General features: G+C 38.9%; 1 protein-coding gene across 1 annotated transcript in view; it reads right to left on the bottom strand.

The window, feature by feature from the left end:
• Ercc1 (DNA excision repair protein Ercc1) overlaps positions 1 to 17204 on the bottom strand; it is a 147832-nt gene that overhangs the window by 129836 nt on the left and 792 nt on the right. The window contains exon 2 of the mRNA XM_090411366.1: positions 7569 to 7855. Within this exon, the coding sequence (XP_090267492.1) occupies positions 7569 to 7855 (287 nt within the window). The remainder of the gene's footprint in view (positions 1 to 7568; positions 7856 to 17204) is intronic.

The following is a 17204-nucleotide window of genomic DNA, read 5'->3' as shown; positions in this document are numbered from 1 at the left end:
ATGGGGAACTGTGGAACAAGAAAAACATTTCAGCTACTTAGGCACGATTTTTACTGAAGATGGTAAATTAAATATCGAAATAGACAACAGAATCAACAAAGCTGGTATGGTAGGAAGTCTAATGAATAAATTCATATGGAATAAGAGAGAAATTAGTCGGAACACTAAATTGGCTGTATACAAGGCAGTGTTCAAACCAGTTTTAACTTATGGATCTGAGATCTGGGTCAGAAGTAAAACAGTTGACCAAAGACTAGAGACCGCAGATATGAGAATCCTGAGAAAGATTAGAGGCGTGAACAGATGGCATCAATGGCAATATCATATTAAAAAGGAGGCTATTAGGAAAGAACTTGACATCGTCGGCATCCAGGAATGCATTAGCAGAGCTAATCTGAGGTGGTATGGTCACTTAAACAGAATGGGCAAGGAAAGATTAGCAAAACAAGTGTTCTCTGCCAGGTTGGCAGGAAAAAAACCAAGAGGAAGACCGAGATATATGTGGATTGATACAGTACAATGTGTCTTAGACGATAGAAATATAAGATCTGATAATGCTAATATTGAAGTCTTGACAAGTAACAGACTGATTTGGAGGAAAATTGTAGATAGGAAGTTAGTAATGATGTAAATTTTTCATGTAGTACTATCATATCCTGTACACCCCTTGAGGGTACATGTCAGGAATTTGATGATGAAAAATTATATACTTGGTTTTAATCCTATACCCAAGGAAGCAAAAAATATTTTGTGTGGGAAATATATTCACGTCTGAACTATTTGTATATAGAGGCTAATGATTTCGCATCACTTGCCCTAGTATGTATCCCATAATGCAAAGCACACCCTTTCAGATATGTAAAATGCTATGCATAATAGGAAGGGCCACTATCCAGACCTGGGAGAGATACCAAGGTTGAAGTAATGCAGAAATCATACACATCTCATATACAAGTAGCCAAAAGGTGCTAGACCTTGTTAATAAAAATCTCTGGATGAGAGAAAGATGAAATTTTTTTTTACCTTGGTTCTATTTTACATTAAAGATATTAAGAAATTATATATTTGGTTTAATGTATAATTGAACAAAGGTAAAAAAACTTTCAACATCTTTCTCTCATCCAACGATTTTTATTAATAAGGTCTAGTACCTTTTGGCTACTTATGAAATATACAAGTATTTCATAATATATGAAATATACAAGTATTATACAAGTACCTTGTATATGAAATATACAAGTATTTCATATACAAGGCTGGCCCACTGAAGAATTGAGTTTTTTGGGGGACTTACGAAAAATGGCGGCCCGTGTGTTAGTGTTTTGTGTAGTGTATTATTGATGATGAAATTAAAGAGTCAGCTGAGTCATTGTGTTGTTAATTAGTGGCGATAGTTTTGAATGATAAATGATATATACAGAGGTAAGTGTTCTTCATTTTCTAAGGTTTTTTAAGGTGAAATATATGCTACCGTTGCTGGTAGATCGATTTGATCTACGGGATATATATAATAGAGTAACATTTTATTGCTGGTAGACACCTAAGAGTGTCTACGGGATCTGCTAGTGGACCCTCAAAAGTTCACAGGATTGTCTTTGCCTGCTCGGGGCACCTGAGGGACCTCTACTCTTTCTCCATCTGTGTCTCAACACATTTTTATTTCTTGAAATGACAAAACTTTTAAATGAGACCCAATTCGAAGAAGTCTACAGGGAATTCCTCAGACTGGGAAAGCTACTGAGTGATAACTGGCCGGGAAAGGTTAAACTGTATGACACGTTTCCCCCCGAATGTGTCTCAGACGCTGTCGCTGAAGATAATTTAGAGTCGATGCCTTCTACTCCTTCAGACTTTGCAGAAGTGCGTGCTCACAAAGTCGTCGCTGAAGATCATTTAGAGTCGATGCCTTCTACACCTTCAGACTTTGTAGAAGTGCGTGCTCGCAAAAAGCGAAGAACAACAGAAGAACCGCACAATGACAATACTGTAATGGAACAGGATTCTCAGGGTTCGGATGCCGCTACCTCTCCCAAAGAAAAGGTGCCTCCGGTCATCCTTAGAGAAAAACAAAAGTGGGCAGCTTTACGATCCACAATGTCCAATCTGCATATTGGCTTCATTAAGGCCAAAAACATGGATGAAGGCATAAAGATTCAGCCAGCAACAGTGACAGACTACAGAAGGTTGACCAAGGAACTGGACAACAGAGGCATCCAGTATCATACCTTTGCGCTCAGTTCAGAAAAAAATTTAAAAGTAGTCCTTCGTGGTGTCTGTGAAGACATTGACACAGCAGAAATCGCTGCTGACCTAAATTCTCAGGATCTGCCACCAGTCAAAGTGAGCAGAATGTACAAAGCAGACAAAACTCCCATGCCGTTAGTCCTTGTTGAGATTCACAAAATATATAAGGATATCTACAACTTAAAAACAGTCTGTGGTCTCATCGTCACACCGGAACCACTCCGTAAAAGATCATCTTCTGGGCAGTGCCACAGGTGCCAAAAGTTTGGCCATGCCCAGAATCTATGCCGAGCAGAATATAGATGTTTAAAATGTGGAGACAGCCACCCAACCAATACCTGCACTAAGCCAAGGACCACCTCGGCCAAATGTGCCAACTGCAGTGGCCCTCATCCGGCGAACTACAAAGGATGTACTCAACACCCAAAGAACAGACGGATGGAGGCAATCAATCAGCCCTCCTCCTACAGTACAAGAACACCAGCGGCCCAGACATCAAAACCGGAGACTCATCGACCACAGTCGGAGACCTCCAACCAAAAGCAAACAAGAAGTTATGCCGATGTGACCCGTACAACTAGGCCAATTCCAGAACAAAATCAACCAAGAGCACCTAAAAACCTAACAGCTATTATCACGGCCTCACTAGCAAACATGCTACAAAATTTTAGCCTATCAAACCCTACTGAAACCTCCACTAAAAGATTTCTTCGTGAAACACAGGTCATCCTCACAGCTCTCATAAATGAATAGTAACAAACTCATTCCAGCATCTCTTCAAATAGTTGCTTGGAACGCAAATGGCCTCAAAAACAAAATCCTGGAACTCCGTGCCTTCACATCTAGGTATCAGCCAGATGTTATTCTAATCAGCGAAACTCATCTAAGACCCTCAGACAACCCTACAATAAGGGGCTATCACCTATACAGAAATGACAGACTACTCTACAGAGGTGGTGGCACTGCCATCTTCATTAAAAACTACATTAAGCACCACTCTGTGAGCATTCCTTCAACCACTAACCTTGAGATCACAGGAGTGGAAGTAGTCACCAGCTCCACTGGCAAACTGAAAATCTACTCAGCTTACAACCCTCCCCAAAAATCTCTACTTCACTCTGATCTAAATGCCATCTTAGGCATCAGAGGGCCCACCATTATTGCCGGGGATCTGAATTCCAAGCACCCTGCCTGGAATTGTTCAACCACAAACAAGAATGGTTGCATCCTTTTCAATTACTTAGGATCAAGCAACGCTGTTGTGGCAGGCCCCACCGAACCAACTCATCTCAGTACGTTCGGCACTGCTGATATCCTGGATATAGCTATCCTGCAGGATATTAAACTTCAGTACAGTATCATTTCTATGGATGAACTATCATCCGATCACAATCCAATACTGCTGCAGCTGGGAAATCAGGAATTCCTGTGTCCTCCTTCTCACTCCTACATTGTATGGGAAAGACTGTCAGCCGCACTCAAGGATCATATTGGACCTGTTCCTCACATACGCACAAAAGAAGAAGTAGAAACTGCAGTTACAAATCTCACACAACAAATTAATTCTGCTATAAAGGTAGCTTCCTCCTACAAATCTGCCCGCAAGCCAGATCGTTTGCCTGAAGACATCATGAACTTAATCAGAGATAAAAACAGAGCTCGAAAGAGATTCCGTAACACGTGTGCACCACAAGACAAAACAAATCTAAACAGACTAAATGGGGCAGTAAGAGATGCACTGAAAGCTCACAGAGACTATGTATGGGATGAAAAGTTATCCTCCATTTCACCTAGTGATCACTCCATCTGGGGACTACTGAAAAATACCAAAAACAAAGGCAGATCCCTTCCCCCAATATTAACTGATCAGGGCCTTGCTCACACAGATGTGGACAAAGCAGAGGTTATAGCGCACAGCTTGGAAGAGCAATGCAGGCCTTCGTATGGAAACCTTGACTTTGACCACATACATAAGATTCACAGCAAGGTCAGACACTCACTCAAACTTCCTATCACCAGCACTGACCATATTGCATCAACATCACCTGCTGAGATATATGACATTATTAAAAATTTAAAGAACAAAAAAGCTCCTGGACCAGACGGCATTACTAATCGTGTGATTAAACTTCTGCCCCGGAGGGCAGTAGTGTACCTGACCAGTATAATAAATGCAATTTTAAGATTTCACTATTTTCCTTCCACCTGGAAACTGGCTGACGTAATTCCCATACATAAGCCAGGCAAAGACTCACACCTACCCCAAAATTATCGTCCAATCAGTCTCATCTCAAATCTGGGTAAGGTTGCAGAGAAGGTCATCCTCTCACGACTTCAAACCTCAATAAATGACCTAAACATCCTTCCAAAAGAACAGTTTGGTTTTAGGCAACACCATAGTACTACCCAGCAAATCCACAGAATTGTTGAATACATCACAACCAGCTACAACTGGCGCCAGTGCACAGGTGCTGTTTTCCTAGACTTATCCAAAGCATTTGACAAAATCTGGCATTTTGGACTCCTGCACAAGCTTATCTCAGCCGGCATCTCACCTAAAATGGTTCATTTAATCCACTCATATCTTCAAAATAGATCAATGCAAGTAAAAATCAACGGTTCTACATCCTCCCAGCGCCACATCTTTGCTGGAGTGCCGCAGGGATCGCTGCTGGCTCCATTGCTGTTCTCTGTATACATGTCAGACATCCCACACAATCCGATGACTTCCATTTTGGCCCTATATGCAGACGATACGGCAATACTAACCAGATCTCTCAGACCCCATTTCATTACCAGAAAGCTTCAAGAAAACATTCTAAAGCTGGAGGGTTGGTTCTCTAAATGGAGATTGGAAGTCAACCCCCAGAAAAGCTCAGCCGTTCTTTTCTCAAAAAGGCCAATGTCTCCTGTAGGAGATTTGTTACTATTCAATATTAAAATTCCCTGGCAGTCAGAAACAAATTACCTGGGTGTAATTCTCGACAAAAAGCTATCTTTCAATCAACACACCAAGTCTGCATGCACAAAGGCATCTAAAGCCATAGCACAGATCTATCCGCTAATTAATAGAAATAGCAAGCTTAGCAACAGAATCAAATTGCAGCTATACCAGTTGACGATTCGTCCTATAATCACCTATGCCTCTCCGGCCTGGAGCCACACCTCTAATGCTAACATCATCAAAATACAGCGAGTGCAGAACAAGTGCCTGAGAATGATTTTGAATGCCCCGTGGTATGTTAGAAACACTCAACTCCACAGAGACACAAATATTCCCTATATCTTCTCTTTTCTACGATCCTTAGCCACCAAGTTTTTCCTAAAGACGTCCACACATCCCAACGATTTGGTTCAACAAGCTACAGCATACGATCCAACGGACATATTCAAATACAGAAGACCAAAAGCTATATTGGCCTCCTTTAGTGATGCATAATCTCCATGCCCAATCAGGGCGAGCATTCTGCTCATAAATTTTACCTTCACTGCAACCACAACAGATAGCGGGGAATATGAAAAGCATCTTGCTTCACCCCTAAAGACATAAATGTCAATTGTCAATTGGCCCACTGAAGAGTATTGCCATGCTCTTCACTAAAAACTCAATACTCCCCAAAGATGATATCTTCCTATTTAATACGAAGATTCCCTGGAAAGCAGAAGCCAAATATCTGGGTGTACTGCTGGACAGAAAACTAACTTTCAGTTCACATATAAAAGCCTCATATTCAAAAGCATCAAGAGTCATTGCACAGCTTTACCCTCTTATCAATAGGAATAGCAAGCTGGATACCAAAATAAAACTGCTCCTTTATCAACTGTTGATTCGACCCATTATCACTTACGCATCCCCAGCCTGGAGTCACACCTCAAGTACAAATATCCTCAAACTACAGAAAGTGCAAAACAAATGTCTCCGCATGATATTAAACGCACCATGGTACGTCAGAAATGTCCAACTTCACCGGGATACAAATATCCCCTACATCTATTCTTTCCTGCAGTCTTCAGCAGTGAAGTTCTTCTCAGTGTCCTCTTCACATCCAAATGAATTAGTGCAACAAGCAGCAAATTATGATGAAACAGACTTCTCAAAATATAGGAGACCAAAGGCCATCCTACTTCCAAATGAAGATCTCTGAATCGCACCCACTCAGGCAGAGCTCTTAGCTCATAAACTTTTCCTCACACAGTAATCCTTATCAGATAGCAGGGAATAAAAAAGCATTTTGCTTCGCCCTTATAGTCAGCAACGTCTTGCGTCTTGCGTGGCCCACTGATGAGACCTCAATAAAAGTCAAAACTAGTCTGGGTAGTGGTCCTTCCCAATTATGCATAGCATTTTATACGTCTGAAAGGGTGAGTGTGATTTTTATTATGGGATACATACTAAGGCAAGTGATGTGAAGTCATTAGCCTCTATATATATATACAAATAGTTCAGACATGAATATATTTCACACACAAAACACATTTTGTTTCCTTGGGTAAAGGATTAAAACCAAATATATAATTTCTTAGTATCTTTAATGTATAACAGAACCAAGGTTAAAAAAAAAACAAAAAAACTTTCGATATGTAAAACACTATAAGCAAACAAAATTCTTTAGTTCTTCAAATGCACAAAAACTTACTTGGAAATCTTAATATTTTCATTTCATGTGAAGTTTTTAAATTCCAGACATAAAATTTTTGAAGTGAGCCCTTTTTTTTCTTTCTTTATATCAACAAATTGTGTTAGAAAAACTAAACACACACACACAGTTGCTAAGTTGAAAAGATGTAAAAAAAAAAAAAAAAATTCACTAAATTTTACAAGGCTACATCAAAAATTTCAATAAAGTACTGAAATAATTTACATGCCTACATAGTGCAACAATCAAAGTTAATGTTTAATCACATGCAGATGACTGTCATAAAGCAATTCAACTTAGCAAAGATAGGACATGCAAAGAAATACATCAACCAGATCAACAAAGACAGATGCATCTGACATTATTAATATGAAGACTAACTAATTATTCAACCATATATTTAGAATGAGATACCCTGTGATCTTTATTTTTTTAAATCCTATTTCTGTCGATGTAATCTTAAAAGTGCAGATCAAAAAGTCTGCGAAACAGTTTAGGGCATGGTAGATTGAAATAAATTCAAACCAAAAATTATGAGACTATACTGTTTGAAGTATGAAAGTCAACTACAAAAACTTACAGACATATGGTAAAATGCCTTGTTTCAAAAAAGGATTTTGTTTTTAGGGAACGAAATCATATATTCATCATAACTACTTAATGACATGCGTTTATTTTTCAACTTACTAAAGGTCTGTAGCTACAGGTTCATAATACTTTGATGATTTTAAGTGTCCAAATGCACTTTCAAATGATGTTGCTCGCTTAAAATTTAAACCTTGTGAATGCTTTTCTTTTTCATTTCCATTATTTTTCTGCAACTCAGAAGAATCACTTGACTTACAAATTGGAGCATATCTTTCTAGATCTAATTTTGAATCTTGTGAGGTCAGAGAAGATGCCTTAGTTGGTGACTGCTGACTCAATTCTTTAACTTCCTCTAAAATTTTGCCTGGTTCAAAATACTGTCGAACCTTGAAATAAGAAATGTGAAATATATTATTCACAGAGTAACGTTTAAAAATATTTTTCCATTTAAATTATAAAAAAAAAATTCCATTTTTAAATGGGAGAAACTCAAAATGGTGAAAACTTAAAGTAGTTAAACTAGAACTGCAAAATATTCCAATGATTTTATTTGATAAATGATAATCAGTACTGCAAACTTTCTTTAAAGTTTTATATATCAGAATTTTTTTCCCCCCATTTTGGTATTTATATGAACAGTCAGAACCAGGTGATGAATTATTCAAAATGCTTTTATACTTGGGTATCTATATATATCTTTTTAGTTTTTTGCCCTGGTTAAGATATTATTATTATAATACAGGTATTGCCATGGATTCAGAAGACTCATCATGGGAGATCCATTATTCACACACTAGTCCTTAAACTCATTCACTGATGAAGCACCCACAACCACCTCGGACAATCCATTCACCACCCCCCAAACAAAAAATCTAGTCCTAACACCACTGTTAACCATATTCTTACACAACCTTCACTGCTGAACTTTCATTCTCTCCCTCCTTGAAATGTACTGAAAAACGTGCTCAGTGTCAATCCTATAATACCCCTTTAATAACTTAAATGTCTTCTATCACGACTTCTCTTTTTCACCTATCAGCTAATTTTTGAAGTCCACAGACTATCAGTCTATTCTTATAGGGAGCATTCCATAGACCTGCCATAGTATTTGTCACTTGCCTCTGAATTCTCTCCATCACTTCATCCCAATGGATTCCAGGAGTCCAGATCTATGTGCAGCAGTCCAGTTGTGGCCTTATTAAACCTTATATAGGAGAACAATAACTTCTCTATCCCTGTTTCATTAGTCTGTTCTTCAACAACCATGTAATCCAATGTGCCATTTTGGTTATCTTCACAATATGCCCTCTAAACTTAACCTTCCTATTCCTAATCTCAAGTTCCTGGCCCTCAGTTTCCTGCAGCTCAGTTCCATCAATATAGTACACAGCCTCTGATCTCTTCCCAAAGTGTATTATCTTATACTTGTTCACATTGAACTGGCAGCCATTTACCTTTGCTTATACCATTAGTCCTTAAGTCTCCCAGTAGGATCTCTACATCACCTTCATTTACTATTTCTCTTCAGAATTTAGCATCATCAATAAACAACTGAATAGTTGCTGTCAAATTACTTCCTACATCATTGATATACAAATTAAATAATAGGACTGAGTCCTGTGGTACACCACTGATCACCTACCTTCTCCTGTACTCAACTCCTCCATAAACCACTCTTTGATATCTGTTCATCAGCTATCCTCTAATCCAAATCACCAGATTCATATCCATCTCCATTTTTGCTCCAATTTATGCAAAGAGTTCTATGTGGATTCTTGTCAAATGCTTTTGCAAAGTCTAGCAATATTACTGAGTAGCCAATTTCCTTATGCAACTCCATTGTCAGTTTATTATAAAAAGCAAGCAAATTACTAAGGCAAGACCTATGCTGCACAAAGCAATGTTGTTCTTTACAGAGGATCATATTTCCATCCACCCAGTCTTGAATTCTGTCCTTCACAGATTTCTTCAATAACTTAACCACCACACCTGAGATTCCAATTAGCCCATAATTTGCTACTTCTTTCTTGGAGCCTCATTTATGCCATGGGACTATTTTGTTCTTTTTCTACTCCAATGGCACCTTCCCAGTATTGAGGCTTAAATTAAAGCTTGGTGAGAGGAGCTGATAATTTTCTTGCACATTCTCATAATACACGAGCAGATATGCCATCTAACTCCATGACTGCGTTCATACTGAGGTTCTGTAATATTTTAGGCAGTTCCATTTCTTCAATCTCTATGCTCTTATTAATGTCACCACCCAGATGGCATAGCCCTGCACAATGTTCACTCAGTAATTCAATTGGTTTGGTTCTGTTACCTCCCACCATCAGCACTTTTTAAAATCACCCTCCCATAGCCATTCCTCCTTTTTCTTTCCATATAACAAAAGAACTCTATAGGATTTCTTTTGGCCTCATCAGCTAGCTTCCTCTCATACTTAGACTTGGCTTTACTCACCATACAGGTCACCCTTCTTGCTTGTGCCTTATACTGCTCATGGGCATGTTGATCTCCTTTTTCTTTATAATCCCTCCACAACCTTTTCTTTGTATGCAAATCCTGCTTAATGATATTATTCATTAATCTAACTCCTACCTGATTTGTGCTTCAGATACATTTCTCTTCAAACATTTATGTTGGCATCTCTGACAGAAAAATTGGTCCTTGTTAGATATCTAAATAGCAGAGTAGGAAATGAATACTAGACATATTAAAATGTTTTGGGAAATCTGAAGAATTTGGCAACACTAATAATAATGATAAACATCTGTTGGATTTCTGTTCAGGACATGAACTAGTCATTACTAACTCCATGTTCCAACATAAAGATATGCATAAATAAAAAAAATAAAAAAGACTTTTAAGAATCTGCAGCAGCACTCATGAACCAGCATGAAAAGAAGACCTAAAAGACACAAGATATAAAAGGCTGATTGATTCTGTTTTTGTTCAGAGTGATATCTTCACGCTGATTCATGAGTGCTGCCGCAGATTCTTAAAAGTCTTTTTTATTTATTTTTTTAAAATTTACTATGGTAAATTTTTAGAATATGTGGCAGCACTCAGAAATCAACTGAATTTAAATAAATATGGTTACATAAAACTTCCTAAAATTTGGGAAGCATTAATTATCAGAGATCCCACCTTACATCCTAGACCACCTACAAATACTCAGAGGGTACACCAACTAGATAGGACTTTATAGTCACCCACGTTTCACTTAGTATTGTGTTGTATTTGAGTGTGTGTGTTAATCGTTTTTTTGTAATCCCTGAAGATGTGACTGAGATGAAATATTGAAAGCATTCAAATCAGTTTTAATCCTTTCCAAGTGTTGTATGTATTCCATTAAACCTCCAATATGATGTCCTCACAGCAATCAATTCATTCCAATCATGCATAATTCTATAAGAGAAAAACCTAGCTGTTGCTCCCCCTTCTTCACTGCATTCATTCTCGACTTCCATGGATGCCCCTCATACCCCCTCCCCACACTCTCCATAAAAATTCCATCTACTGGTATACTGTCCTGCTTGCTAGTGACTGTGTCCACAAATTCTCAATCAGTTGTCATAATCTGTATTCCACGATCCTGAAATCTTTAACACGCCTTTGCATTCTCTCCACTGTATCAGCTCAGCATCACCATGGAAACCAAGGGACAAGATCTGCATACTTATGGAGCCTGATTAAGGCCTTATACAATGTGAACCATAACCTCTTTACTTCTGCATATCATAACACCTTTACTTCCAATGCATTCATCACCTTGTAGTGCGTAAGTAAACTGGTGAAACATGGCCTTCCCTAGTAAACCGATGCTGTTCATTGCAAAGCATAGATTTTCTATCAACCCATTTCTGTACACAAGATCTTAACTTTCTAAAATCTTCAACACCACTCCAGAAATACTAATAGGTTGATGGTTGGACAAATCAGTCTTTGCACTACCCCTGTGCAATGGGATTATCAAACATTCTTCCCACACCTGTGGAATCTACCGTGTGCTGAGACTCAAATTATATAGCCTGGTACTGTGCTTGTTCTTTATGAAGATGAATATTCACTATCAGATGCTAGCAAAATATTGGATTTCTATCATCCAACAGTATCACATCTCCTCAAGAGAAGATGTCCGTGCATGGTTAGTCTAGTGGCTTTGCGCTTCGCAACCATATGCCTGGGGAAGGAGTGTCCTAGGTTCGATTCCCGTCAACGATGTGAGGAGCTCAAGGATCTTCCTCAGCCATAGCCAAGTTAGCCGGTCTTGGGCGAGGACAGCAGGGTTTTTTCCACCAGTTTATCTGGTGTTTTTCATCCCACAAGCAGGCAAACCGGTCTGAGGACACACACGGTTTACAGTCAGAAATACTGACCCAGCCATAGGTCTGATTCGTCAGCCTATGCCGGTTCCAGAGCCTGGATAAAAAATTTGGGGGGGGGGGACTAGATGGTACCGTGAACTCCTGTATAAAGGGGGAATGCTGTATCATCACATGGAATTTATTTTTTAAGAGAAGATGCAAAATAAGTAAAGAGGATACCTCTTCTTTCATCTGGAAGTGGAACTAAAAGAATCTATAGAGATACATGGAGCATCTACATGAACTGAGTATTGCTACACAATTATAAGGCTACATCAAATGAATCGAGGAAGAAATTCTTGTGTATGAATTACAATAAGCAGCACTCTTAAACCTTGGTTAGTTCAGAGAATAAGCAGTTATTTGTGAGAGGAAGGAGACTGAGGATACTAGAATGTGCCAGGGTGTGGAATAACAAAGGTGATAATGGCAAACAGAATTTCAAATGATGAAGCAAATGAGATAGCTTGCTAAGTTGTGATGAGCACAAAGTGGAATACAAGCATGAATTAAGTGTCACAGTGCGAGATGATGATGGGGAAAAAAAGTGAAGAATAGAAAAAGGTGATACAAAAGTAATAAAAAAAAAAAAAAAAAGAAGAATGCTTTGCAGCAAGAGCCTGTGTAGCTCAGTGGATGTGGCGTTTGCACACCACCGCGCTAGGCCGCACGAAGGAAGTCTTGGTTTCGAGTCTAGTCGGTGACTAGAGGAAATTTTTCTAAGCCTTTTTTCGACCGGTTCCCGAGTTAGTCGATCTCTGGCACGGGCAAGCAGGTTTTTCCTCCCGGAAACTCGGGTTTTTCGTCCTGTAAACTCGAGAAAATCGACCGTAGAACCCACATTATTTCAGACATTAAATATATTGTGTTAGGGTTAGAGACCACGAGATGGCGGCACATTTGAGCCGTCTCTCTTCACTGCGTACCGCTTAATTAGTGATAGCCTTGGGCCATCTGTCTCTGATTGGGTACCAGTGGAGATTGAACTGCCCACTCAGTCTCCAAAAGTTAGATAGGGCTAAATGGCCTCGCCTACTCCCGTATATACGGGAATAAAAAGGCGTTAGCTGATTTTGATTTTTGATTTGCTTTGCAGCATGATGCTTTAAATTTCAAGGTTTGATGAGGGCTTCATAGTGGGAGCTGGACTAGCAAAGTGATTTGAAAATTTTAGGAAAGGTAAAAAAGGAAGTGAAAGATGTGAAGAAGTAAAGGAAGATAAAGGAAAGCAAAAACAGATGAAAGCAGAATGTGATATACTGTGATATTATAATTAAAAGCTTGCTGGACAAATGAGCAGCAAGAGTGTTTTCTAAGAGTGAATCTTCACATGATGCTGTATATAAGTAGGTGGAATGAGTTGATATAATTTTGTTAGTTAAATAATGATTTGAAGGAGAAGATATGTGCTGTTGAGCGAGACAAAAAAAAAAAAAAAAAAAAAAAAAAAAAAAAAAAAAAAATCCAGAGCAAGAGTCAAAACTGAGTCCATATGCACAGTATTATTATTTTCTTGACCTCCATGGAGTCACAAGAGTCATTGTGGAAGGTTAACAGTAGTCAATACAAAGTCTACTGTCCTACTCCTTAAATTCATCCACTATTTACACTTTCACAACCCTCTCAGGCAATGCATTCCATGCTCCTACTATTTTCTATGCAAGAAAACTGATTACCCTTTTACTCACTACCTCCTTTTATAGCTTCCAGAGATGGAAGCTCCTTGTCCTTGTTCCTTTCCTTCGTTCTACCATATGAAAAATTTCCTCAGTGTTAATACAATAATAACTCTTCAACAGCTTAAATGTCTCAAGGAATGGCAGGACTAGTTTGGTCAAGAAACAAAAGTGAAAAATGAAAATGTTGTGGGATTATTGGTTGATGAATCAACTCTGGCTTCCTGTTTGAACTAGTTGTCTTAAAAATTGCCTGAATACTCAACAGCCTGGTAACTGGCCATCATGCATATATACTTATGCCAAAGCAATAGGAATAAAGTTCTTCATAGATGTAGTGAGACCAAAAATAATTGCATCAGTGAGAGCTGGTCAACAAAAAGAGGATGGATATCCTTATAAGCATGTTTGATTCAGTGTATTCAGCAATAACAGACAAGACAGGAAGGGAAGGACAGGACAATATTCAAAATGACTGCAGAAGAATTAAATCCAACCAGACTAGAAATCTTCATCAGTCATAGTAACGAATAATACAGGCAGCTGGTGTGAAACGGAGATTATAAGGAAAAAAAAACATCTTAAGAAAAATGTGAACTTCATATGCAGAAAAATCTTATGAATAGGAGAGTTTGAGTGCTGTGGATGATAAGAAGGAGAGACTGACTGTGAACGATCAAGAGGTAAATGGGGAATTGAACAAACTTAATGATAATATGGTTATGGGACTTGATGGTATATCACCATGTATTTTGAAGGAATGTGCCAGGGTGTTAACAACTGTATTGGCATATTTATTTAATATGAGTATTACATTGGATCAAGTTCCAAAGGAGTGGAAGGAAGGAAGAGATTGTACTGCTTCATAAAGGGGGGGGGTAACAGAAATCAAGCATCAAATTATTGGACAATCTGCATGTCAAATGTGTGGTTAAAGTGGTGGAGAGGCTAGAGAACCAGGATCCAGAATTGGATTTACAACAGTGATATCTTTGATGGACAGCATGGATTTGCTATAGGGAGATCATGTTTTAGTAATCTATTTACTTATTACGATAAGGTGACAGTTGCATTGGATGGGGGAGATAGATAAACAGTAGTATACTTAGATTTTGCAAAGATTTTTGATAGATTACCACATAAACTGATAGTCAAACTAGAGCAGATGGGGTTCGATATTAGACTGGTGCATTGGATTAGAGATTGGCTATTTGACAGGTATCAGCAAGTTGTGTATGGGGGAGCAATATCCGAGAAGAGGAAAGTTATGTAAATGATATTGGGGAAGATTTGAATGGGATAGTAGATGGTGCAAAGTTGGGAAGAATTATGAGGAGTGGAGCAGATGATGTGGCCTTACAAGAAGACATGAACAGGCTGAGTGAATGGCCATGGGATTGAGGATGGCAGTTTAATGTTGCAAAATGCAAGGCATTAAAATTTTGAAAACAAAAATGAGATGTAGAATTTACTCTTGGTGGGGATATATTGTTGGAAGTGGAGGAAATAAGAAATCTTGGGGTGATGGTGGATAAGGATCTAAAATTTAGAAGACACATTGCCAAAATTGCAAGGACATTTTAATCTCGTTTTATCTCCTTTTGCAGTACTCTTTCTTACTTATCGCTTTCTTATTGGACACTTACTTATCCACTGCTCACCTTCCATCATACTGCTGATATGTAATTTGTAGGTATAAAGGATATTATGAGAGTACTACTACTTGAAAAGTTACATCACTTCCTATCAACAGTTGTACAAAATCATGTTAAAAATGAGGCAAAATTCATTTAAATACTTATAATGACCAATGTGCTCTTGGTGGAAATTTACTCTCGGTGGGGATATATTGTTGGAGGTGGAGGAAATAAGAAATCTTGGGGTGATGGTGGATAAGGATCTAAAATTTAGAGGTCACATTGCCAAAATTGCATGGAAATTTTAATCTTTATGTTTTATCTCCTTTTGCAGTACTCTTTCTTACTAGGCGCTTACTTATCCACTGCTCAACTTCCATCATCATAAAACTGTTGATATGTAACTTGGAGGTATAAAGGATATACCTCCTGGCAGGATGGTAACAAGGGTGGTAAGAAAAGCAAAAGCAGATTACGAAAGGAAATTGGTCACGCAGGCTAAAGAGAATCCCAAACAGTTTTTTCAATATGTTGCAAGTAAAAGGAAAAATGCTCATGGTAGAATGATCTTAAAAAATGCTGAGGGTAGGGAGGTAACCGAATCAGTCGATATTGTGGAATTACTGAGCGAGCACTTTGCAAGAGTATATCATCCAGGTGGTGACTTTGCAGGAATGGAAGAACCAACAGCTTATACTGGAATTGTGATGAATGAAGTAGAGGTAACTAGTCTATTACAGAACCTCAATGTCAATACATCTGTGGGATTGGATGGTATACCAGCTCGTGTTGTACGTGAAGCGGCCAAAGAATTGTCAGTGACCTTGACCATTTTGTTTAATTTGAGCCTCGGGACTGGGTCAGTCCCAAGGGGGTGGAAAGAGCGGAAAATAGTTCCACTGCACAAAGGTGGTTCCAAGGCTGCTGTTGAAAATTACTGGCCAATCAGCATAACAGGAATCATTATCAAGGTCTTAGAGAAAATAGTCAAGAGGAAAATACAAGATTGGATAGAAGAAAATGGGATACTGTATCGGGGACAGCATGGTTTTGCGAAGGGTAGGTCATGCCTCAGTAACTTGCTCACATATTATAACACAGTGACGGCTGAACTGGATAAGGGTAATGGGTTTACGGTGATTCTACTGGACCTTGCCAAGGCCTTTGACAGGATACCACATGGAATTCTAATCAGTAAATTGGGGCATATGGGGATGGACATAGGGTTGGTGAGATGGATAGGAGGGTGGTTGACGGAGAGATATCAGAGAGTGGTTTACTCAGGAGTAGAGTCCACAAGATGGCCTGTGACTAGTGGTGTGCCACAAGGATCTGTTCTTGGACCACTGCTGTTTAATTTGTTCATAAATGATATAGGAAAGGATCTGAGAGGAACAGTTCATTTGTTTGCGGATGATGCGAAGTTGGGTAGGGCAATAGTGAATGCAGATGACGTCAAAATTTTGCAGGATGATTTGGATAGATTGGAGGTCTGGGCTAAGGAGAATGGATGTCAGTTTAATGTGGCAAAATGTAAGGTTATGCATTTTGGGGTGAAAAGATTGGCGGCAGTTTACTGCATTGGTGGAACCGTGCTCCAGGAAATTGATGAGGCACGAGATTTAGGAGTGTTGGTAGATAAGGAATTGAAATTTAGGGGACACATTGCAAAAGTGGCCAAATCAGCTCATCAAATCACTTGGTTGCTGAAGAATACGTTGACAAGCAGAGACAAGCAGGTTATTGTTCCTCTGTATCGAGCCTTGATAAGACCCCATCTAGACTACTGTGCTCAGATTTGGTCACCTAGGTTTCTTCTTGATGGGGAGGAGGTGGAGAGGATCCAGAGGCGAGTGACCAAGATGATAGCAGGTCTGTGGAATGAACCGTATGAGAACAGGTTGAGGATTTGTGGGTTGCAAAAATTGGTTGATAGGCGGAGGAGGGGAGATATGATTGAGACATTCAAATTACTGAAGGGTTTCTATAAAATTAATTCAGAAGATATTTTTGAGAACAGGGCTGGTTGTGGGAGGACTAGGGGACATCCAT

This window comes from Typopeltis vanoorti, chromosome 21 (genome assembly GCF_054136105.1).
Source record: "Typopeltis vanoorti isolate ZY-2024b chromosome 21, IOZ_Tvanoo_1.0, whole genome shotgun sequence".
Lineage (NCBI taxonomy): Eukaryota > Metazoa > Arthropoda > Arachnida > Uropygi > Thelyphonidae > Typopeltis > Typopeltis vanoorti.
The sequence above is the reverse complement of the archived record's forward strand: the minus strand, read 5'-3'. Positions and strand labels throughout refer to the sequence as shown.